This window comes from Schistocerca nitens, chromosome 3, assembly GCF_023898315.1.
Source record: "Schistocerca nitens isolate TAMUIC-IGC-003100 chromosome 3, iqSchNite1.1, whole genome shotgun sequence".
NCBI classification, from domain to species: domain Eukaryota; kingdom Metazoa; phylum Arthropoda; class Insecta; order Orthoptera; family Acrididae; genus Schistocerca; species Schistocerca nitens.
Window position 1 is genome coordinate 210,933,973 of NC_064616.1, and position 26,546 is coordinate 210,960,518.

At 42.3% G+C, this 26,546-nt stretch overlaps 1 protein-coding gene across 8 annotated transcripts in view; it reads left to right on the forward strand.

The window, feature by feature from the left end:
* LOC126248162 (inositol hexakisphosphate and diphosphoinositol-pentakisphosphate kinase) overlaps positions 1-26,546 on the forward strand; it is a 585,218-nt gene that overhangs the window by 373,520 nt on the left and 185,152 nt on the right. For all 8 annotated transcript variants that reach the window (XM_049948910.1, XM_049948915.1, XM_049948911.1 and 5 more), the window contains exons 14-15: positions 10,113-10,347; positions 12,213-12,421. In XM_049948910.1, the coding sequence (XP_049804867.1) occupies positions 10,113-10,347; positions 12,213-12,421 (444 nt within the window). The remainder of the gene's footprint in view (positions 1-10,112; positions 10,348-12,212; positions 12,422-26,546) is intronic.

The following is a 26,546-nucleotide window of genomic DNA, read 5'->3' on the forward strand; positions in this document are numbered from 1 at the left end:
TTAACTGGAATACTCTCTTTCAAATTCTGAAGGTGGCAGGGGTAAAATACAGGGAGCGAAAGGCTATTTACAATTTGTACAGAAACCAGACGGCAGTTATAAGAGTCGAGGGGCATGAAAGGGAAGCAGTGGTTGGGAAAGGAGTGAGACAGGGTTGTAGCCTCTCCCCGATGTTATTCAATCTGTATATTGAGCAAGCAGTAAAGGAAACAAAAGAAAAATTCGGAGTAGGTATTAAAATTCATGGAGAAGAAGTAAAAACTTTGAGGTTCGCCGATGACATTGTAATTCTGTCAGAGACAGCAAAGGACTTGGAAGAGCAGTTGAACGGAATGGACAGTGTCTTGAAAGGAGGATATAAGATGAACATCAACAAAAACAAAACGAGGATAATGGAATGTAGTCAAATTAAATCGGGTGATGCTGAGGGGATTAGATTAGGAAATGACACACTTAAAGTAGTAAAGGAGTTTTGCTATTTAGGGAGTAAAATAACTGATGATGGTCGAAGTAGAGAGGATATAAAATGTAGACTGGCAATGGCAAGAAAAGCGTTTCTGAAGAAGAGAAATTTGTTAACATCGAGTATAGATTTAAGTGTCAGGAAGTCGTTTCTGAAAGTATTTGTATGGAGTGTAGCCATGTATGGAAGTGAAACATGGACGATAACCAGTTTGGACAAGAAGAGAATAGAAGCTTTCGAAATGTGGTGCTACAGAAGAATGCTGAAGATAAGGTGGGTAGATCACGTAACTAATGAGGAGGTATTGAATAGGATTGGGGAGAAGAGAAGTTTGTGGCACAACTTGACTAGAAGAAGGGATCGGTTGGTAGGACATGTTTTGAGGCATCAAGCGATCACAAATTTAGCATTGGAGGGCAGCGTGGAGGGTAAAAATCGTAGAGGGAGACCAAGAGATCAATACACTAAGCAGATTCAGAAGGATGTAGGTTGCAGTAGGTACTGGGAGATGAAGAAGCTTGCACAGGATAGAGTAGCATGGAGAGCTGCATCAAACCAGTCTCAGGACTGAAGACCACAACAACAACAACAACCTAAGGTCCTGGGATGTAAGGTGATTACCCAGTCGAATCTGAGTTGCATAACACCCTTATGTTTAGTAAGGGTGTGGTTACCTGTTCCGATATAATGGAGGTGAACCCCGTGGAGTTATGTGAAGAATGGAAAAATGTGGGTGTCACTCACGAAAACCGAGCGAGGTGGCGCAGTGGTAAGACACTGGACTCACATTCGGGAGGACGACGGTTCAATCCCGCGTCCGGCCATCCTGATTTAGGTTTTCCGTGATTTCCCTAAATAGCTCCAGGCAAATGCCGGGATGGTTCCTTTCAAAGGGCACGGCCGACTTCCTTCCCTGTCCTTCCCTAATTTGATGAGACCGATGACCTCGCTGTCTGGTCTCCTTCCCCAAAACAACCAACCAACCACTCACGAAAGTGCAGAACTATATGAGGAGAGTCAATGGCAAATTGGAAAAATTGACAACATTTATTCTAATGTTTAGTACTCTGGAATTACCTGAACATATCCTTGCAGGCTATATCTGTCTTAAGGTTCACTTGTTTGTTTCTAACCCAATGCGATGCTACAAATGTCAAAGATTTGGCCATACCACTCTGGGGTGCAATGGTAGGGCTAAGTGGGACAATTGTGGAGGCTCAGCTCACAGATCAGGCAATTCTTGTACACTTCCTCAGAAATGTGTGAACTGCTCTGTGGATCACCCAGAGTGGAGCAGAAAGTGTGAGGTTTACAAGAAGGAAAGGAAAATTCAGGAGTTGAAAGTTAAAAGACGCATACCCTACGGTGAAGCCAAAAAAGCTTTCAAAGCTGTGAAACCTCTAGTTTTTGCTACTTATTTTGCATCAGCCCTTAAGACGCCAATCACTAAGTGTGATGCCTCCACACAAACTTAGATCACAAATTCAAGTACGAGCACATGCACTTGTCAGTGTACCTGTGGGGAAAATGCTCCAGTTTAAAACTGAAGTCATTCGGAAGCCATTAGCAATGGGCTTACCGCCTAAGCCACACACCACTACCCACCATCAGAAGCCAACTAACACATCCCTGCAACCAGGCAACCACCTCTTCTCATCAGTAAAGAAAAACTTCCTTTGAAAAGTAGTTCAAAGTCCAAGAAAGCAATAGTTAAACCTTCAGATCGGTGAACTATCTCCCTCTCTGATGGGGACTATGCTCTGGAGGATATGGACTTCCAGTCAGAGGAACTGGAGAGCAGGAAACTGGCTAATGTTCCCCCTGACCTCCCCATTACATCACCACCAGGGAGAAAGAAAAGAACAGCCATTGCTAAACATGGTTTCCACAGGGACTTCTGTGTTGCAATGGAATTTAAATGTATATCGCTCGCATATAGAAGAATTACAGCTTCTGGTCCTGGAGAAACCGTTCTGCATCTGCTTACAAGAAATGCATCTTAAAGTTTCCGACACACCTGCACTATGGGGTTACCACTCATACAGGAAGGACGATACTACTGTAGACAGGGCTAAAGGTGGAGTGGCTGTTTTCATTGGTGACAGATGCCACTCCTCTTCTGTCCCTCTTACCATGACTATGAAAGCAATTACCATGAAAGTTCTCACACCCTTTGACAGTGTGTTCTTTGTACTTTCCAGCTAATGATGCTTTGGATGCAGACACACTGGCAGAACTTTTCCGGGCAGTCCCACACCCATTCTGAGAATATCTGCCTTCTGAATGCAGTCAGATGACATACTTTTCCACAACTACAGGGTCTTTTTCAGCCACTGATCTTTGGTTTTGTTCCCCAGCTATTTCAGACTCATTTGGAAGTGGCTACAGATTTACAGTCTAGTGACCACTCCCCAGTGTGGATCCATTTGCCAACGAGGACAATGACTGACAGGAGACCACGCAGATGGATGATACAAAGGGTAAATTAGTTGCAGTAGAGTTAACAGCATATTTTTGAACAAAAGGATTCTGCACATATCACTTGTGAGATCCAGTGGGCTGCCGCAGAATCCATCCTTCACTCTAGGAACCACCTGAGATGGTGGTCTGTTCCTTGGTGGAATGACGACTGTCGATTGGCAATCAGGGCCAGATGAACACCTCTGCAGAACTTCAAACAATGTCCAACTAGAGAAACCTTCATGCCTACAGACCTGTGAGAGCAGATGCGGGGTGAGTGATAAAAGAATGGAAGAGGGCTTCCTGGAGGGAATTCGTGACTTAGAGTAATCTATCCACTTCCACTGCGCAAGTTTGGGAATCAATAAGACAGATTTCAGGCAAGGGCAGTACACATCCCCTGATGGCATATTTAAGTAATGGGGTCTTGGTGGACTTGCCAGAAGACATGGCTCAAGTTTTAGCTCAACACTTCTTTACTGTTACCACATCAGCCAGACAACCTCCAGCTTTTTAGGTGTTCTGTAGGACTGCAGAGATGAGGCAGCTCAATTTCTTCTTGCATAATGAAGAAGTCTACAACCTTCTCTTATCCATGTGGGAACTGGAATCAGTTTTATCTGCAGCCAGAGACACTGTTCCAGGACCTGGTGAGACCCATTATGCCATGCTTCGTCATCTGTGCCCTTAAGCGAAAGGACAGCTCCTCTCTTGTTTGAATCAGATCTGGTTTGATGGATAGTGCCCCATGAGTTAGAAGGAGGCAATATTAATTCCATTCTGGAAACCAGGCAAGAACTGTAGTGCCCCTAACAGTTACTGGAGTGTAGCTCTTACCAGATGTATGGTTAAGATTCTTGAAGGCATTGTCAACTGCCGCCTCGTCTGGCTGCTTGAATTCTGAGGCCACCTGAGCCACTCCCAGTGTGGTTTCAGATGCTACCGTTCCACCCTTGAAAATTTAATTCTACTGGATACGGCGATACAAGAGTCCTCCTTACACAAGAGCCATTTGGCTTGTGTCTTTTTTGACCTCAAAAAAGCATATGACGCTACTTGGACATGCATATGACGCTACAACACCCTTCACCAACTACATGGACACTTGCCACCTCTTATCCAACCCTTTCTCGATGACAGGCATTTTCAATATTGCGTTGGCGATGCCTTGTCTGACTATGTTCAGGAGAATGGGGGTCCCCCAAGGCAGTGTCCTCGGTGTCACATTGTTTGCCATTGCTATCAATGGCATTTCCATGGCAGTCAACCGAGCGAGGTGGCGCAGTGGTTAGACACTGGACTCGCATTCGGGAGGACAACGGTTCAATCCCGCGTCCGGCCATCCTGATTTAGGTTTTCCGTGATTTCCCTAAATCGCTCCAGGCAAATGCCGGGATGGTTCCTTTCAAAGGGCACGGCCGACTTCCTTCCCCATACTTCCCTAATCCGATGAGACTGATGACCTCGCTGTCTGGTCTCCTTCCCCAAACCAACCAACCAACCATGGCAGTCAGGAGCCCTGTCAAGTGCTCTTAGTTTGTGGGTGACTTTGCAACCTTCTACTCTTCCTCTGATCGTATAATGACAACAAGGAAGCTACAACTGACCATTAGAAGGCTGGAAACCTGGGCCAGGACAACTGGTTTTCAGTTCTCACCTGAGAAGACTACATGTGTCAATTTTAACTGTGCCTGTCGAAGTTTTAACCAACCAGTGCACAGAATGGGAGACAATATATTACGTTTTCAAGAAACTGTGTGCTTTTTGGGTTTATTATTTGACTTGAAATTAACTTGGTTCCTACACCTGAAAGACCTATGAACAAAGGACCTCCAGTCATTGAATATTTTGAAATGCCTTAGTGGAAAAAGATGGGGAGCTGACAAGTCCCGCCTCCTGCAGTTGTATAGGGCATTTGTTCGATAATGTTTAGATTATGGCAGCATGGTGTATGGATTAGCTCATCCTTCCTACCTCAAGATGTTAGATGCTGTCCACCATGAGGGTATTTGGATATCGACTGAAGCCTTTCAGACCAGCCCGGTTCAGAGTCTGTATGCAGAGGCTGGTGAACCACCACTCTGGCTTTGGTGACATATCCTTTTGGCTCAACAGTGCTGAAAATCCAAGCATCACCTCAGTCATTGACATTTAGTTCCGTGGTCCAACCCACCTTTGAATGGCTGTTCAGGAACTGGTCCCATGTGACCAAGCTATTTGGGATATGTGCTATGGACTGTCTCAAGGATCTGGATCTATCAGGCATCAAAATACACAGCCAGGGATGAAACACATTGCTGCATTGGCACCTTCAGAGAGGCCCAAAGTGATTTTAAGCTTGACACAGTACAAGATAACTTGTACTCCAGATTATGTTTCTACAACTTCGTTTTCATCTGTTTTAAGTACATATCACAGTTTTATCGTTGTTTATACAGATGGATCCCAGCAAGAGAATGTCCTTGGTTGTTCTGCTGTTTTCCCTGACATGGTTTTTAAAGTGTGTTTTCCAGAACAATTTACAAATTACAATTCAGAATAATATGGCATTCTGATGGCACTGGAGGGGGTTCACAGACATCACCATACAAAGTTTCTTGTCTGTTCCAACTCGCTTAGTGCACAGCAAGCACTTCACCAACTATATTCAGTAGATCAGCCGACTCAGGTCATCCACGACTCCTTATGATGGCTTCAGCACTGTGGCAAGGAGCTGATCTTTTGCTGGGTACCTGGCCACATCATGATGCAGGGCAATGACATAGCCAGCACAGCCATCAAGGAAGCATGTTGGGATGGTGCTGTCCATCAATGTCCCATCCCATTGTGCACACCATCATCTCATTTTCTGACAGACACATCATGCATCAGTGAGAGACTGAATGGTTGATGGTGACAGACAACAAACTGTGGTCACTCAAATTGACCACAAAGGCATGGCGGACTTCAGGTCAGCCTCACCGCTGGAAGGAGGTTCTGCTTACCAGACTGCGCATTGGACATAGTCCTTCAAAACGTGGCTTCCTCCTCTGGTGGAAGGATCCACCACTTTGTGGAATTTGCGACGTGCCACTTTCAGTTCAGCATATTGTGGCAATGTGTGCCCTATATACTGATACTAGGGCAGTCCTCAGTCACGATGGAGATCTGCCTACCATCCTTGCAGATACTGAGTCCCATGTTACAAGGATGGTGCAATTTTGTGAACTGTCAGGCCTCATACCTAAATTTGGAGGGGGGAGGGGGGGGGGGAAGGGGAGGCAGACTTTAATACAATATAAACTGCTCCACATGGGAGGGGGGGGGGGACAGCCTTCATCCTCACCCATGAGATTATATGCTGTCTTTTCGTCGGGGGGGGGGGGGGGGCTGATGTCCATGATGTCGAATGCCCCTCACTTCAAATAATAATAATAATAATAATAATAATAATAACTGATAATAGATGCAGAGGTGACATATCAAGCTAAAACTAAACAAAGGTCGCTACACTATGCATACATTGATTACCGAAAAGCTTTTGATAGTGTACCCCACTCATGGTTACTACAAATATTGGAAATATACAAAGTAGATCCTAAATTGATACAGTTCCTAAACGTAGTAATGAAAAATTGGAAAACCACACTTAAAATCCAAACAAACTCAAATAATATCACATCACAGCCAATACAGATTAAGCTAGGAATATACCAAGGAGACTCATTAAGTCCTTTCTGGTTCTGCCTTGCTCTGAACCCACTATCCAACATGCTAAATAATACAAATTATGGATACAATATTACTGGAACATACCAACACAAAATCACACATTTGCTATACATGGATGACCTAAAACTACTGGCAGCAACGAATCAAGAACTCAACCAATTACTGAAGATAACAGAAGTATTCAGTAATGATATAAATATGGCTTTTGGAACAGACAAATGTAAGAAAAATAGCATAGTCAAGGGAAAACACACTAAACAAGATGATTACATATTGGATTAATGACAGCGACTGCATAGAAGCAATGGAAAAAACAGACGCCTATAAATATCTAGGATACAGACAAAAATTAGGAAGAGATAATACAAATATTAAAGAAGAACTAAAAGAAAAATATAGACAAAGACTAACAAAAATACTGAAAACAGAATTGACAGCAAGAAACAAGACAAAAGCTATAAATACCTATGCTATACCAATATTGACCTATTCATTTGGAGTAGTGAAGTGGAGTAACACAGACCTAAAAGCATTCAATACACTTAAATGATCACAATGCCACAAATATAGAATACATCATATACATTCAGCAACAGAAAGATTCGCATTAAGCAGAAAGGAAGGAGGAAGGGGATTTATCGACATAAAAAACCTACATTATGGACAGGTAGACAATTTAAGAAAATTCTTTCTAGAACGAGCAGAAACTAGCAAAATACACAAAGCTATCACTCATATAAATACATCGGCTACACCATTGCAATTTCATAACCACTTCTACAACCCTTTAGATCACATAACATCAACAGATATGAAGAAAGTAAATTGGAAAAAGAAAACACTACATGGCAAGCACCCGTATCATCTAACACAGCCACACATCGATCAAGACGCATCCAACACATGGCTAAGAAAAGGCAATATATACAGTGAGATGGAAGGATTCATGATTGCAATACAGGATCAAACAATAAACACCAGATATTACAGCAAGCATATTATTAAAGATCCCAATACCACAACCGATAAATGCAGACTTTGCAAACAACAAATAGAAACAGTAGATCACATCACAAATGAATGTACAATACTAGCAAATACAGAATACCCCAGAAGACACGATAAAGTGGCAAAAATAATACATCAACAACTTGCCATACAACATAAACTAATAAAACAACATGTTCCCACGTACAAGTATGCACCACAAAAAGTTAAAAGGAAGTCACGCTTGATCAAGGTCCGCGTCACTTTCCATTTTTAACCAGACATAACGTCTGAGACAGGAAAGAGAAATAATAATAATAATCAACAACAACAACAACAACAACAATTCAACTAGTCATCTTCCTCGATGTTGACCTCCTCCTCAAAGACGGCTACATCAGTACCTCTGTGCCTATCGAATGTACCAACCACCAGCAATACCTCCACTTTGACAGCAGCCACCCATTCCATACCAAGAAGTCCTTTGCACCCTAGCCACCCGTGAGCATTGCATCTGGAGTGACGAGTGGTTTCTCTCAAAATAAACTGAAGGTCTCACTGAGGCCATTACAGCCCGTAATATTCCCATCCCCCCCCCCCCCCCCTCTCAAGCCTTGTACATAACCAGATATCCTGTGCATTACCTTTCCAGGCACCTGCCACCTCACAAAGTCCCACCTTCCTGGCACAGAGGAGCATTCCCCTCGTGACTCAGTACCACCTAGAACTGGAGGAGCTGACATTCTCTGCCAAGGTTTTGACTACCTCTCGTCATGCCCTGAAATGAGAAATGTCCTACCCACTATTCCCCCCACCCCCTACCATCACACACCAAATCTACACAATATTCTTGTCCATGCCTACACAACAGCTGCTCAAAACCCCTTGCCTAGTGGCTCATATCCCTGTAATAGAACTAGATGCAAGAGTTCCATACATCCTCCCACCACCACCATCACCACCACCACTACCACCTCCTCCAGTCTGGTCACAAACATCACCTATCCCATCAGAGGTGGGGCTATCTGTGAAACCAGTCATTTTATCTACAAACTAAGCCACAACCACTGTGCTGCATTCTACGTGGGCATGGCAATCAACAAGCTGTCTGTCCGTGTTAATGGCCACTGAAACGATGTGGCCAAATAACAGTTGGACCATCTTGTCGCTGAGCACACCACCAAACACAATGTTCTTCATTTCAATGAGTGCTTCATAGCCTGTACCTTATGGATCCTTCCCATCAACACCAGCTTTTCTGAATTGTGCAGGTGGGATCTCCCAGCAATAGATCCTACGTTCCCATAACCCTCCTGGTCTCAACCTTTCTTAGGCATTGTCATTACCCAACTAGCTCCTGCATTGTACCCATTACAGCACTACACAGCCCTCTATTCCACCAATGCACCCAATCTTCTTAGTCTCTCCTTTCCCGCTACCCCCCACCCCTCCCACCCTCCATCTAACACCCTTCCCCCCAAGCTGCACCTTGCTGCTCTATCCTCATTTCACCTTATCTCTGCACACTGCCTCAGCAGGACTTTACGGGTACTGTCCCCCACCTTTACCCTGCTATCCCTCCCCTTCCCTGCCCCAGCCTGTTACTTACCCCTACCCAGTTGCCTCTCCTATCATGCACATAGTCTGGCATCAACTGCCAGGAACTGGTAATGTATGTGTGAATTGCATCTGTGTGTGTGTGTGTGTGTGTGTGTGTGTGTGTGTGTGTGTGTGTGAGAGAGAGAGAGAGAGAGAGAGAGGAGAGAGAGAGAGAGAGGGGGGGGGGGGAGAGAGTGTGTGTGTTTAGTTTGACTGCATTGAATGAGATTCTGTGCCTCAAGTGCCTCATAATCATTACATTTTCACTGTGGTCTAGGTACTGAATGACATTTTTATCCTTCATTCTTATGATAGGCTTTGACAGCCTCTGTAGAATTAAGAATATTTACACTCAATCATCTGCAATGTGTTTTTATTAGAGTGACAAATTCACCAATTAAAATTGTTGCTGCATCATACATTACCATAATACCTACCTAAACCAAATTATTTACTACCAGTTCATTTTTTGTAGTACATTACAAAGGATGGAAAAGCAAAGAGGATTTAATTTTATTCCGTGTAACACAACTTTGAAGTGCCATTTGTTGTGTTTAAAGCAAGTGAGAGAGTGGAGTGAGTCTGCTGGTAGTTTTGCAGTTACTCTGGTACAGAAGTACACCACAGTTGAGTGATAAGTAAACATATATCTCAAAACTTGTACAGAACTAAATCTCGCCACACAAACATTGGCACATGAATGTTGTAGTAATCAACTGCATGTGGTGCATGGAGCAGTTGGAGTGCTGTGCTGGTTCACTGTGTGAAATGTTGTCACAGAAATAAGTTATTTGTATTTGTGAATGTAGACAAAACATATCTTTGTTTATGCCTCATGTATCTTGTGGAGTCTAGTTGCTTCACCAGGCTAACTGTTCCATTTTCACTACAGGTGAATATGCTGGAACACAAGGCCTTGGATTACTGCGCCTGCATTCAACTTTCCGTCATGATCTTAAAATATATGCATCAGATGAAGGACGAGTGCAAATGACAGCAGCTGCATTTGCTAAAGGCTTATTGGCACTTGAAGGAGAACTCACACCTATCTTGGTCCAAATGGTGAAAAGCGCAAATACGAACGGTTTACTAGACAATGATTGTGAATCAAGCAAATACCAAAATATGTAAGTAATTGTTTATAATGTACAAAATTTCAGTTTATAAATTTATCAGTCTCTTTGTTATTGTATTTGGTTGTTATGTAATTGACAAGATAACTGGATGAGTGTCTATTAAGTTGCCTGAAGAGAGGAATTAACAAAATGCATCATAATAGGATATAACCATCCTAAAATATTTGCTCTTTATCTATTTAATTTGTGACTGCAAACTTTGTTGCCCATTATTTACAAGGGTCAGCCAAAAAATTATGCCTCGTGTTTTTATTTTTAATTTGTAAGAAAAATAATTGCCATATACATAGGATAACAGCCACAACATTCACGATTAATTTGTCATTTTTCAATATAATCACTATGTTTGTGCAGTTTTTTTCTCCACCTTTGAATGAACTTGTATACCGGTGTGGTAAATACCATATTCCTGCTTGAAAAAATCTCATCTTCAATCACAGTTTTTGCCAACATCTCCTCTCATTCCTCTCTGAAGTGATACAACATATTAGATGCAAACATTTTCCTGGCTTTTTTATTCTGGTCAATCAACATGTTCAGTACACAGTCGGTGAATATCTTGGAGTAGCCAGTTTTTCAACAATGCCCATCACACTGACTTTCGTGACAGGTAAACAGTGACACAATCTGTTGTTACCAGACAATCGTGATGATTCAGTTGACACGCCCGATGTTGTGTGAAGTCACTGCAGTCACTGACTTGCTGCTCTGCTCTGGATTGCATCAGCCAACTGTGTTTGCCCTCCAGCTTCTCTACTACATTGAGCACATCATCTAGTGATGCTGAGAATGCAGTTTGGCATTTCACCCTCTGCACTAAGGAACTCAATCACTGAAAACTGTGTTTGTGTCAGCCATTTTCTAAACTTATACAGTGCTACCATCTTTTGATGTACAATGCTGATATTGGAGTAGACTGTAGAAGAAAGATTGAATAGGTGTGCAAAATTCATGATTACTACATTACAAACTTAATGGTGGAGAAAAGAAGAGGCATTACTTTATGTACTTTGTATACATAACCTGGTATTCCATTGTCCATATCATATTTCCAGAGTGTAACAGTTTTGGTGTTTTTTAGAATTAAAGACATTTCAGTATCTAGTTGTGTGGTACACGAGCCACACCTAAATATCATGTTGTTTGTCATTTTTCTGTATTATTTTATTTTATTAAAAGGTAGTACAGTTTAACACTACATGTGATTTCTGAAGAGCCTTTGTGATTCACTGGGAGAAGAGCTCATAGTATATTTCAAATTCTGAGTCAAAAGCTTATGTTGATGGCAGAAGTTGTGGCACTTCTTGTGCTTCCTAATTCTCTGTGCATGTGCTACAATTTTCTCTTCAATTTTTTCAATGATATTGAGGAGTAGTAGTAGTAGTAGTAGTAGTAGTTGTAGTAGTAGTAGTGCTGGGAGGAAGGTTCTGCAGAAAGATTAAAGAGTGTCTTTGCCGTTGCCACAAACCTGGAATGTTTAGCTACTGATATTGAACCAGATGACCTGAATTTTGGTAAATGGAATGGGATGTTATTGATGCCACTAGAACAAATATGTGCTTGAATTTTTCTTATGTTATTAGCATTGATGGAAATTAATTACTTTACTCTTACTGCTACCCTTACACTTAAAGTAAACGTGTGTGTGTGTGTGTGTGTGTGTGTGTGTGTGTGTGTGTGTGTGTGTGGATGGATGGATGGATGGATGGATGGATGCATGGATGCATGGGGGCAGGGGAAGGGGGGGGGGGGGTTGTGGGTTGTGGGGTGTGTGCACGTGCAACTTCTGTATGTTTGTAGTGCAGTGCTTTCTGTGTATGTTCTGACCTGTGCTTTTTTCATATAATTGGATGCAGGGCCAAAGCTCGTCTCCATGAACTTATGCAAAAGGATGCTGAGTTCACAAAAGAGGACCGTGAGAAGATTAATCCATGCAATGCAATAAGTATCAATACTGCATTGGACTTTGTCAAGAACCCTGTTAAGTGCTGTGAGCATGTCCATCAACTGATTCAAAAACTGATGAACATTGTAAGGATTAAAAAAGATGACGTGAAAACTAAAGGTGAGCTTCTTAATTGTGTCTTTATTACTTGCTAGAAATGTGATACAATGGCTTAGTCAATAGTGAACTGTAATGACTGCAGACATAGAGATTACTCATTGTAAACATTAGTTTCCAGTCACTGCCACTCTTTGTAATGATTTACTGGAATAGGTTTCTCAAACCCTGTGTATGAGAGTGCATGTAAAATGAATCTACCATCGCTGTGTGAAAATGTAGCGCTGCTTCACTCAGTGAGAGCTGCTTTTAGTCCTAATAGGAATATTTTAGACCTGATAGCTACAAACAGATCTGACAATATCAGGAGCATCAGAATAGAGATGGGGATTAGCGATCAAGATTTCATCATAGCCACAATGATTACTAAAAATAATAAATCCATCAAAGAGGTTTGGAGAGTTTTTATACTGAAAAAGCTGATAAGTAGTTATTAGCATCCATCTTAGATTATGAATACATGTCATTTAGTTCTAGTATGATGGAAGTATGTGACTTAAGGACAAAGTTTAAACTAATTACAAATCACGCTCTAGAGAAGTATGCCAAGTAAGTGGTCAAGGATTGGAAAGAGCCACTGCAGTTTAATAACCAGATTCAGAAAAGCTGAGAAAATGAGGATTGTTACTTTCTAGGTTCAAATAACAATGCAAAAATGTTGACAGGAAAAAGTTAGTAGTAATATGGGCATCTATAAAAAGATATCAATGCATGAAGCATAAAACTTCCACCAGCATAGGTTGGCAATTCTTGCCAAGAATCTATAAACTTTTGGTCCCACATAAAGTAACTGAGCCAGTCGAAGGCTTCTATTCAGTCACTTGTCAACCAGCCTGAAGTGACAATAGAAGACAGAAAAAAAAGAAAAGAAAAAAAAACTGAAGTTTTGAATCTTGTGTTTAAAAAATCATACAAAAAGCCATTGATACAAATATACCATTGTTACACCACTGCACAAACTCCCATATGGATGACATAGAAACAGACATCTGTTGCGTTAAAAAGCAGATGAAGGAACTGATAGCAAATAAGTCATGAGGTCCAGATGGAATCACAGTTCAGTTTTGTAGAAAGTAGTCTTTGGCTATCGTTCCTTACTTATCTTGCACTTACTGTGAATCTCTTGCTCAGTGCAAAATCATAAGCAACTGCGAAAAAATCACAAGTGATTCCTGCATATAAGAATAGAACAGACCTGCACAATTACAAGTGAATACCCTTATGTCAATTTGCTGCAGAATTCCAATGTAATAAATTTCCTTGAGGGCTTCTATTCACGAATTGACACCAATTTAGAAAGCTTTGTTTGTGCAAAAATCAAATGATCCATGGATGAAGGAAAATTGGAAGATTCCATATGCCTAGATTAACAGAAAATGTTTGAAGATTCTATATCCCTAAATTTATGGAAAATGTTTGACATAGTGCCACACTGCAGAGTGTTAATGAAAGTCTGAGCATATGGAATAGTAAACAGTAGAGGTCCATTAAGTGAAATAAAAAGCAGATTTTAAAATTTGAACTTTGAAAATAATTTCTCTGATCAGTCAGTGTTAGATTCATGGCATTAAATCTGTTTTCACATTCAGTCATTGATATAGGTATAATTTTGTCTGCTTTCACAAGTTCTTTCACAGAAGTGGGACTGTATTGTGGCTTTGCTTCATAGATTCTAAAATCTTTAACTAATGATGTACATGTGCTTTCACGTAGTTGAAAACCCATCTTCTTACATAAACGAGGAATTGACATGTCACTGTAACACACACATTCATTTCTGAATTTATTGTTACTACACAGGCACTGCAAAATCATATTGATTCACTGACAGTTGGTAAGCTGCTTTCATTTAAAGTCTCCCCTGTATGGGAATATAAATGACAGATATACGACCACAGATTGTTGATATGTGCTTGACAGCATTTTGACGTTTGTATCTGGCCCTGAAGCATGCTCAGATAGCCCACTGGTAACACAGCCACTCGTGATAATTGGGAACTCGCGTTTGAGTCTTGGTCCGGCATAAATTTTCATTGTCATCATTCCATTATACATTTCATGGTTGATCATATTCGCAACTGCAATTACATTTCATGTCTTTGACTATCATCTGAATGTGCAGTGAGTCACCTCTTTCCAGGTTTTAATAAGCATGTCAAGGACTGAAGTAGTTCTGTTTTCCGTAAAGCATGATAATACTTTGCAAACTTTCTAGGCGCTCGTAAAGCACACTAATTCCATTATAAGCAACCACTTGTCAGATATTTTATCAAATTTATATTTCTCAAGAATTGACTGGGAGCCATCATGACTCAGTTTTTCAAAAAGATGAGCATGATATTTTTCACTTTAACAAGAGCTCGAACAGCAGTAAATGATTAATCAACTCAGCATATGTGTAAAATGTGGCCTAGTTTTAATAGCTGAGAGGATAATACTTGTGAAATACCCTTTAGAAATATCTGATTTTTGGGACTGTGAGGAAACACAGAATATAAAGAGTCTAAAAAAGGTCCATATTTGGCACACATCTGTCACATCATTCACAATGTCATGGGCAGCTAGATCCATTTTGTGGTTCATGCAGTGCACAACAATTATGGACTTATGTAAATGATAGTGCACTTAGAGCGGCTACACCTTTAAAAGATGCAAGAACATTGTTTATGTACCACCTGACGCGATACCTACAAGATGGTTTTTAGTACATTATACTTAATGTTATTATTTTAAGTAGCTGCTAACAGTGTACTGAAAAAAAAAAAAAAAAAAAAAAAATCCTTTCCCACATTATAATTCAAAAATATAAAAAAAATTGCAGGCAATGCCCACAAAGGACGTATCTACATATATTATTAAACAGGTTTAATTGGAAATTGTTGTACTTTCGTACATTATGATACTAAAGTTTGCACCCAATTCGATAAGGTAGTTTGCAAGATTCTTTTTTATTTCTTTTCATACAAATATTGATATTTTGGTATGCATGGTCAGAATGAAATGTATTACTGACTGAAAACCATTAAACTTTTGTACTTCAGTGTGGGACATGATGTGAACGATAATTTCTGTCTAGCTATTACGTATACAGAGCTCGACAACAAAGCAGTTGTGAAAAGTTTTCTTGATATTGCTTTCCCCACAACTTTTCACTTTTACTCATGCATTTTTCTTTGTCTTTGTTATGTATTATTTCTATGCAGTTCATGTGTGATGTGCACTTTGCATAGTCACGAATTTTGTCACTTAGGTTTTTGCCATTATTACCAACTAAAAACACATTTTTGATATGTGCACGTTCTGTGCTATCCACCTTAAGTTTGCAAATGTTTGAAAACACTGTTTTAGTGTCATTTACAGTCAGCCATGGTTTTGTGTTATGCCATTTTTGAAAACTTGATAAAGCAACATAATTTCTCTCTATAATTTCAAACCTACTTCTACTCCCATTCCTACCATAAGACTTCTCACAGTTTTCAGTTACCAAAGATTCAATATCTTTCTGTTTGTTAGCACCATTCACAGTCTGTTTTAACACTCTTAACACCATTGTTACTATCCTGACAATCAATGTTTGCACTAGTTTCCAGTAATACACTGCTCTTATGGACTGATGAAATTTTATTTTGTTTGAAAGACATGATGAAATTCCATAGTTCTTACAGACCTGCTCACAGGTTACGGACATCGGAGCTGACAGCAGGAGAACGACGATTCAGTTTGAAATTTTTAAATACGTAACACTTTTCCCAGAATTACTGAGCAGGCATGTTAATTTTAAAATAGCAATACTCAAATGGAAATTCCTGGAGGGAAGATGATATTTTTTCCACTTATTTCTAATGAGAAAATTTAGAAAACTAGCATTTGTGACAGACATTCCTGCTGCCATCACCACAAATCTGGCCTAAGGACTGCAGATACATGGTAGGAGAAACAATGGCTTATACAGAAGCATATAAACAGTTGTTCTTCCCCCAATTATTTCAGAAGTGGAACAAGAAAGAGAATGACTAGCAGTGGCAGTATGTGGCCTCTTCCATGAACCATATAATGGCTTGTAAAATGTGTATATGATGTATATATAGAACTATGAACAGTGAAAGACATATTCCTTGTTACTGGAATTTAGTTGCCCGGACAGGCAGGTGGGAACAGTTGGAGGGGATTTTTTTTTTTTTGGGGGGGGGTGGGTGGGGAGTGAGACATTTATATAAAATATCTTACCTCCATTGTGTGGCATGCTAGGTTCAGAGTTTGTGGAAATGGTATACTAATATTTGTCACATAATTGTTTTAAAATCATCAGTGTCTTTCGGCTGTTTGAGAGTTCATAGATTTTATTCTGATGCCAGGTTTTACCATCTGTCTGTCTTGTGTTCATTTATTCACCAATACACAAATACTTCACTAAATGTCATGAGTATACTTCTTGCATTGCGATCTGTGGAATGGAGTGGGAAAGATGGAAAAATTATTCTGGTGCACTATTCATCTCCTCCTCTACAGGAGCATTCATTGCAAATATAGATGTATATATATGTTACAGTCTGAGTGAGTGAATGGACGCTTTGTGATGTTGACCCACCTGACAGATTAAAGCTATATGGTGTAAGTTACTTATGAAGAGGGAAGATACTGGAGAATACTTCATCGACAGGATCATTTGAACAAATCTAATGACCAACCAATAGTTTAAATTTGCCGGCCTCTTCTTTTTTTTTTTTTTTCCTTTTGCTCCTAACACAAAATTAAATTCTCTCAGCTGACATATTACTGATGACTGTAGTGTTACTTACACTCCTGGAAATTGAAATAAGAACACCGTGAATTCATTGTCCCAGGAAGGGGAAACTTTATTGACACATTCCTGGGGTCAGATACATCACATGATCACACTGAAAGAACCATAGGCACAGAGACACAGGCAACAGAGCATGCACAATGTCGGCACTAGTACAGTGTATATCCACCTTTCGCAGCAATGCAGGCTGCTATTCTCCCATGGAGACGATCGTAGAGATGCTGGATGTAGTCCTGTGGAACGGCTTGCCATGCCATTTCCACCTGGCGCCTCAGTTGGACCAGCGTTCGTGCTGGACGTGCAGACCGCGTGAGACGACGCTTCATCCAGTCCCAAACATGCTCAATGGGGGACAGATCCGGAGATCTTGCTGGCCAGGGTAGTTGACTTACACCTTCTAGATCACGTTGGGTGGCACGGGATACATACGGACGTGCATTGTCCTGTTGGAACAGCAAGTTCCCTTGCCGGTCTAGGAATGGTAGAACGATGGGTTCGATGACGGTTTGGATGTACCGTACACTATTCAGTGTCCCCTCGACGATCACCAGTGGTGTACGGCCAGTGTAGGAGATCGCTCCCCACACCATGATGCCGGGTGTTGGCCCTGTGTGCCTCGGTCGTATGCAGTCCTGATTGTGGCGCTCACCTGCACGGCGCCAAACACGCATACGACCATCATTGGCACCAAGGCAGAAGCGACTCTCATCGCTGAAGACGACACGTCTCCATTCGTCCCTCCATTCACGCCTGTCGCGACACCACTGGAGGCGGGCTGCACGATGTTGGGGCGTGAGCGGAAGACGGCCTAACGGTGTGCGGGACCGTAGCCCAACTTCATGGAGACGGTTGTGAATGGTCCTCGCCGATACCCCAGGAGCAACAGTGTCCCTAATTTGCTGGGAAGTGGCGGTGCGGTCCCCTACGGCACTGCGTGGGATCCTACGGTCTTGGCGTGCATCCGTGCGTCGCTGCGGTCCGGTCCCAGGTCGACGGGCACGTGCACCTTTCGCCGACCACTGGCGACAACATCGATGTACTGTGGAGACCTCACGCCCCACGTGTTGAGCAATTCGGCGGTACGTCCACCTGGCCTCCCGCATGCCCACTATACGCCCTCGCTCAAAGTCCGTCAACTGCACATACGGTTCACGTCCACACTGTCGCGGCATGCTACCAGTGTTAAAGACTGCGATGGAGCTCCGTATGCCACGGCAAACTGGCTGACACTGACGGCGGCGGTGCACAAATGCTGCGCAGCTAGCGCCATTCGACGGCCAACACCGCGGTTCCTGGTGTGTCCGCTGTGCCGTGCGTGTGATCATTGCTTGTACAGCCCTCTCGCAGTGTCCGGAGCAAGTATGGTGGGTCTGACACACCGGTGTCAATGTGTTCTTTTTTCCATTTCCAGGAGTGTAAATAAACAATGTTGTCCCATTGTAGTAATCTTCAGAACATTCATCTCAAAGGATAGATGTACAAAGAGTATACGTGACTTTATTGGACATTTTCATGGGCTGTGCCCTTGGAGTTACTGTATGATCAAGTGAACATTACATTGTAAAACTGATGACATGCTTCAGCAATTGATAGTTGTGGTGGTGGTGGTGGTGGTGGTGGTGGTGGTGGTGGTGGTGAGAGTTGTAGTTGTAGTTGCAGTTGCAGCAGCTGTAAAGACTGTATTGCATACAGTGTACCATGAGTACTTGATTGAAGGTGAATTACAATGTTAATGCTCACTCTGGCATCCTTTGATAGATTAGCAGAATCATTTCCTCCAGATCTGTCAGCTGGTCTAAGTGACGTACCGCAGATATCTTGCACAAGAAGAATTTCCTGAGAGTTCCACCACTAAGACCAGGCTGATGGTTAGAGAGAGTGTAACCCTCTCCTGATGTGCCCAGTTCCAGTAATGTGCCAGAGATGCTTAGCTCGGTTGCATGAAATCTTGGCAGTACCTGCCACTAATCTATTACTACAGATTTTCTTCAGATATCAGATATTGTCTGAACATATTCATTTGTCGATGGGGACTAACATCATAACATCATTGTTGTTTACTGTGTACTAGGTGGTTATAATTAAACTAACAGTTATAATTAAACTGACAGTCTTCCAAGTGCTACAGTGCAGTCTGCATACATTGCAGGGCACTAGAACATCGTAGGTATGTTCGTTAATTGATGTGCTCACAGAGTATGCTGAAAAAAAAAATATTTCCTTTTTTTGCAGCCAGGTGAGAAGATGATACTGTAAGCAGTCATGATGTAATGTAGGTGCAGGAAAAGGGGAGGAATGAACAAACACTTCATGACAGTGGTTCCAGCACATTTATTAGGATATGGTCACAAGCTACAAGACATGTTAAATATAGTCCCCTGACTAAGCAACATGCATGGCACAGTCAACAGTTGCTCACAGCATATCTGGTATAATCAGAATGATATGTTGTATACTGTCCTTCAGATCAGTTAGTGTCCAGATACATTTCTGATAGACACTATCTTTCAAATATCTCCACATCCAGAAGTAACATGAATTTACGTCGAGCGATCTGGTAGACCACACATTTTGAAATTGCCTAGAGATGATGCGGTAGTTACTGAAGATTTCTCAAAGCAAGTCTCTCACCTGAGATTCTTCAAGCATCCGCAGTGTATGTGTTGTAAATAGTCTTCACAGGTTTGCTGCCAGATGACATTTGCAAATTCCAAAACATTTCCTCATATCTAGCCACCAGCAGGGTTGAAACACCTGAAGATGTTGGACAGTTGCTCCGAGGAAATATTGTGGAATTTACACGTCTTCCAGCAGCAAACCTGTGAAGAGTCAACAGTTGCTCACAGCATATCTGGTGTAATCAGAGTGATATGTTGTATACTGTCCTTCAGATCAGTTAGGGTCCAGATACATTTCTGATAGACACTACCTTTCAAATATCTCCACAACCAGAAGTAACATGAATTTAGGTAGAGCGATCTGGTAGACCACACATTTTGAAATTGCCTAGAGATGATGCGGTAGTTACTGAAGATTTCTCAAAGCAAATCTCTCACCTGAGATTCTTCAAGCGTCTGCAGTGTATGTGTTGTAAATAGTCTTCACAGGTTTGCTGCCAGATGACATTTGCAAATTCCAAAACATTTCCTCATATCTAGCCACCAGCAGGGTTGAAACACCTGAAGATGTTGGACAGTTGCTTCAAGGAAATATTGTGGAATTTACACAACGTCTTCCAGCAGCAAACCTGTGAAAAGTATTTAAAATCTATAACCTGGCAAGTGACATGCGGTGTCACCCTATCTTGTGTGAAAATAGTGGCATGGACATAGTTGCATTCTTGCAAAGCTAGAATCATGTGGTGCACAAGGAGGTTTATAATGTGCAGATGTCACTGTACACATAAAAGCTGATTAGTTATCATCTCATGGAAGGAAAACAGACTGAGAATGAAGGTACTTGTGAAACCACCCACAGAGTCACGTAATCTGAGTACTGTGGTTGTTCTTGAACAACATGTGGTGGAGTAGAGCCCCATATGTGACAGTTCTGTGCATTCATGGTACAATGCAGATTAAAATGTGCCTTGTCCATCCAAAGAATATTTCATCCATTTCCAGTTTTGCCAAAAAAAATGAAGGAAAAGTCGCAGCATTTTAGCCTGTCTTTGGGCTTCATTTGGTGCACATTCTGAACTTTGTAGGGATACCATTGTAAAATATGCTGCAAAATGTTTTGAACTGTTGACCAGGGGAGAGAGAGTTCTCATGACACAGCTCGATCACTGGCTACAGAATTTGAGGCATGTGCTGCATGGTCGGCTATAGCTACAGCAAATTCATCAACAACTGCCATGGGAATGGGCCACCTCCCTCTCCCTTTGCATTCATCTACTTTTTAAAATCTCTTGGTCATATTGTTTAGCCAGTTTATTGACATGGGGTCTCTCTGCAGCTGTTTCTGTTGGTGATATTCCTGCAATGTGGCGCTGCTATTGGTGCCTTGGGGAGTATGCAATAGAAACTGAACTGCACATCATTAACTACAGCAAAGGTATTGTGATTGCAGGGATTTGGTTGACATTCCCAGATAAGAACTGAAAGCTGAGTGGACCCAAGAAGGCATTATGATGTGCAAAACATAATGAAAAGGGTGGATTGCTATCTAGTGAAGTCAGACTCATTCATACCATCTTTGAACTGTATGGAACTTCTAGAATATATCAAGGCAGGTTTTCTTTGCCTAAGTGTCTGGCATTATGTCCCCAACCCAATGCCCAGTTTTAGATACCAGTGCTTTGGGCACACTACTCTTCGTTGTAAGGAAGAAGCCACTTGAGGCAAATCTGTTCAGGCCATCCACACTGGAGTCAGTAGTTAATCTCCTCCAAAGAGTGTAAATTGCTTTGGGGATCATACTGTTCGCAGTGGGGACTGCAGTGTCTTCCTTGAAGAAAGGAAGATACAGGAAATTAAAACAACAAATCACATCCTGTATGGTGAGGCCAAAACCATCTATAAGGCCATGCAAGCCCCCATGTTCGCTGTCTCCTGTACTTCTGTTCTTAAACAGCCAAGTCAGAAGGCCGATGCTGCTACATAGATGGAAGTTGCTAGTGTCAGCACTAGTATCTGAGTTTGTCACTGCACTTGTGCCGCTGCAGTTATTTCAAAGCCCACACCTCCTCTCAGAACATCAGAAGAGGTCATGGTGGCTGATGTTCCAGAGCTCCCTGCTCATCCAAAGATTCATTCTGGTCCACTGTCCGGCACTGCCACTACCAGCTCTGTGGCTGTGACTCTGAAGCCTCTCGATGCAAAAAATGAAAGTTCAAGGCAAAGAACCAGCTGCTGACAAGAGACAAGAAGTAAGCAGACTGACAGTGTCGACTTTGCTGTCTCTTACATCTCTCACGATTTGTCTTTGTGGCTGACGGATCTCGATTTCAGCATAGGGCTTTCGTCTCACCCCAAGACCAAGCCTCCAACCAATATGGGCTCACCTCCCTGGCAGAAAGACACAATGAAAGTGTAAGCGCCATGATAAATGGCTCCCATACTGCAGTGGAACATGAATAGGTTCAGAACACAGGTGGAGGAACTGAAACGCCTAGCACAGGAATGCCCCTTGTGCTTGTAGTTGCAGAAAATGCAGTTAATAGTTTCTGATGCCCCAGTAAAATGGATCTGCACCCTTCATCGCAAGGATGACGTGACTGAGGAGAGAGCCAAGGGAGGTGTTGCAGTGTTTGTCAGTCACAAACACCACTCCTCTGCCTTCCACTTGCTTACTGACCTACAAGCCATAGCTGTTCATGTGGGTCAGAAGATCACTATCTGCTCACTTTACTTATCTCTATAGGATGTGATAGACACTGAGGTTCTCATAGACCTTATAGAACAACTCCCCCACCTCTTTATACTAGTGGATGATTTCCTTATCCGTAATGTATTATAGGGATCAAAATATACTTGCCGTAGGGGTCCACTCTTGGAGAACATCATGTTGTATCAGGAGCTGTCCATCCTCAATATCGGCAATCCCCACTCATTTCTTGTCTGGTATTGGGTTGTCCTCAGCTGTGGACCTCACTCTCCACCCTCCAGCCCTTGCAGACTGCTTGGTGGAAAGCAACTGATTACCTTAATTCCAGTGACCACTTCCCACCGTAGATCCACCTTCTGGATGGAGCACTACTTAAACAGAAGCCATCAAAATGGATGATCAGCAATACTAACTGGATGCTGTTCAGCCAGTTAACTGTGTTGGAACTCTGCAACCACATCCAGGAATGGGTGGACCACATCACACCAGTGATCCATCATGCCACTGACTTATCCATCCCAAAGTCCTCACGACACCTTAGGAGGCAACCTGTACCTTGGTGGATCGGTGAGTGCCACACAGCAATCGGAAACACATGTGTGGCTCTTCGGTGGTTGAAATACCGCCCAACACCAGACAACCTCACAGCCTTTTGAGTCCTGAAAACCGAGACTCAACATGTTATTAAGGAGAATAAGAAAGAGTCATGGCAACCATTCCTGAACTCCATTAACCATTCCACTTGTTGTATAAAAGTAGGGGAAGTCATCAAGAGGATTTCTATTAAAACACAGTTGTTTCCCAATAGCAGTAGTGCTGAAACAGGACTATCAAAACAACACTCAGAGACATCACTCAGATGATGTCAGCATTTTGCCGCTGCCATGTGACTGTAGAGAGGACCAAGTTGGAATTCTGATCCAGCTATTCTGAGTCTTACAACTGCCCTTTCTGCACGTGGGAGCTGGAATCAGCTACCAGTCACGACCAACTCCTGTATTGCGTGCTCCAACATTTTCCAACAGAATCTAAGGAAATTCCTCTTCAATGTTTTAATTTCGTATGGCAAACAGATCACTTTCCCATCTTGTGGAGAGAGGCAGTTTTGATACCTCTCCTCAAACTGAGAAAGGACCACACAGGTCTCAGTAGTTACTGGAGTGTTACCTTAAGTAGATGTGTAGGAAACACCACTGAGAAAATGGTTAACCATCATCTGGTCTGGTTATTGGAGACCAGGCATCTCCTTTGCTGCTCTCAGTGTGGATTCTGGAGTCTTTCCTATGTAAACATCACTGTTTTGGTATATTCTTTGACATCAGTAAGGCCTATGGCACTACTTGGAGACACAGTCAGTGGGACTTTAGTGGCCGCATCCCCATCGTCATACGGTCTTTCCTGTGTAAGCAATTGTTTGGATGCTGAGTTGGTGTCTTGCTGTTGGATCATTTTGAGCAAGAGAATGGTGTCCCTCAGGGCATTGTTTTAAGTGTTACCCTCTCTGCCATAACCATCAACAATATCATGTCTATGGGAAGGAGTTCTGTACAGTGATCCTTATTTGTGAATGATCTTGCAGTTTTCTGTTCCTCCGCCAGTGTTGCAACAGTGACTCGCCAGTTGCAACTTAAAAGTGCAGATGTTAGTGGAATTGGCTGCAAGGGTAGTAATTTTAATTTACCAGACGTGATTTTGAGTGTTGCCATTTTATGTTTTAAAGACTCAGTGAGGTTTGTGGGCCTCAGTTTTGACTTCAATTTGTTGTGGTTACCAAACCTGAGAGATCTGAAAGCCAGAACCCAGAAGGCACTTAGTATCATACAGTGCCTTAGCCATAGGTCATGGGGAGTGGACAGGGTGCGTCTGCTCCAGTTTCATAAGGCTTTAGTGCGAGTGCAGTGACACTATGAGTGCACATTATATGGATCAGTGAAGCCCTCTTATCTGAAGATTACTGACGCTATCCACAATGAGGGGCTAGGCAGGCCACAGGTGCTTGTAAGACCAGCCCCATACCCAGTCTCTGTGCTGAGGCTGGGGAGCTGCCACTTGCCATGCTATGGTATCTCCTCAATGCACGTCAGGTATTTAAGTTCCACACTGTGCCAAATTCACCAGCACACCATACTGTTGCTCATCTGTCTCTGGAACGCCTTTTCTCCAATCGTCCATGTGCAACAAGGCCACTTGGGATCAGCATGCAGCATGCACTGGTGTCACTTGACGTGGAGGAAGTACAACCTCAACTCCAGGATTTTAACTGCCTGCCACGCTGGTTACTGCAGAAGCCCAGAGTGATTTTAGAGTTGCACACCTGCATATGCTTTCAATACATAGTTTTATGACATTTTAACCAAACGCTACTCCTCTGCAGCTCTATCTATGGATGGTTCCAACAGGGGGACTCTGTTGCTTGCTCTGTTGTTTTTCCCAATTGTAGCCTCAAGACCTGACTGCCTCAAGACCTTGCTACCTTTGATGCAGAATTATACACGACCTTGGAGGCACTGGAGCAGATTCAGCATGTTCAGAGTGCTAAGTTCATTGTCACTTCTGATTCCCTGAGTGTCCTCCACTCCCTACAACACTTTTACTCAGCAGATAAAGTAGTCCAGAATATCCAGGACACCCTCCTCTGACTACAAAGGCTGGGAAAGAAGATGTGTCTATATAGACAGGGCACACGGATATTGCAGGGAACGAAAGTGCGGATTTAGCAGCTGAGGAGGCATGTCATAGTCCTCAATTAGTTTAGTGTATCATCCTCCTGCACGGTATTTACTCGCTGTTGAGATATGAGAAGAGTGGCTAGAACTGACAGATAATAAGCTGTGTTTCATTAAGTCCACAATGTGGTTGTGGCATACCTTCTTCCAGCCGCACAAAGAGCATGAGACCCCCTAACACGTTTTCATATAGTACACAGCCCTACAATGTGTGGCTTCTCACTCTGGAGAGGAAACCCTCCAATGTGTGGTGTTATGGCATACAGATCACACTGCACTACGTTTTACTAGACTGTGTTTTATTTTCAGACCAGAGGGCAGCAGCTCATTTGCCGACAGACTTGACATCTATTTTAGCTGACAATCTAACAAGTGTGTTATGAGTTTTAAAGTCTTGCGAATTGTCTGACTTGTTTGCTGAAATTTTAGGTTGCCACTTTCAATGTTTTATCTCGGTGGCTGCCTCATCTGTGTTTTTGGTAAGTGATCAACCAGCCACATATTGCTGTGAATCTCCTTTAATTTTCCTCTAGTCTTTGTAGTGTTTTATTTAACAGTTTATGCACATCTCCCTGTTTGTGGTATTGTTTTCCATGTTGGCAGCTAGGTGAGCAGGTGGTTGTGGGTGTGATTGGGAGAATTTGAGTGTGATTTTATTTCAATTCGTCTTTTAGTTATTGTGTCACGTTTTCTACAGTTTAACCATCTTCATTTCAATCGATCTCCGTACAGGTGCCGATAACCTCATGTCCCCTTCTGGCCATCCTGATTTAAGTTTTAGTTAATTTCCGTGAATCACTTAAGGCAAATGCCAGAATGGTTCCTTTGAATGGGCATGGGCTATTTCCTACCCCATCCTTCCTTAATCTGAGATTGCACTCAGTCTCTAATGACCGCATTGTCACCAGAACTGTCAAGGCTAATCTTCCTTCCTTCCTTCCTTTTTATTTACTGCATCAATGGCTGAGATTTTGTGCTCACCTCTGTGATTTCCTTAAAGGCAGTTCTCATATATGTATTTGCATTTCCTTTTTTTATACCACTACCCACTTGTTCCATTAGGCTAGTCAGCCAGCACAGAGAATGGTGGTCCTTCTGTCACCCTCCTGAATTTGTAGTAGAAATGCACCTATCCTGTAACCGCTAACATTGGTATGAAGTCCCATCTTGTTATTCTTATCCTGTAATGTGAGGACTGGAGAGGATGTTAATACTTCTTTAAGGGCGAGGGAAGACCTTTCTTGCACCTCATTTAAGGAAAATTAGTCCTCTC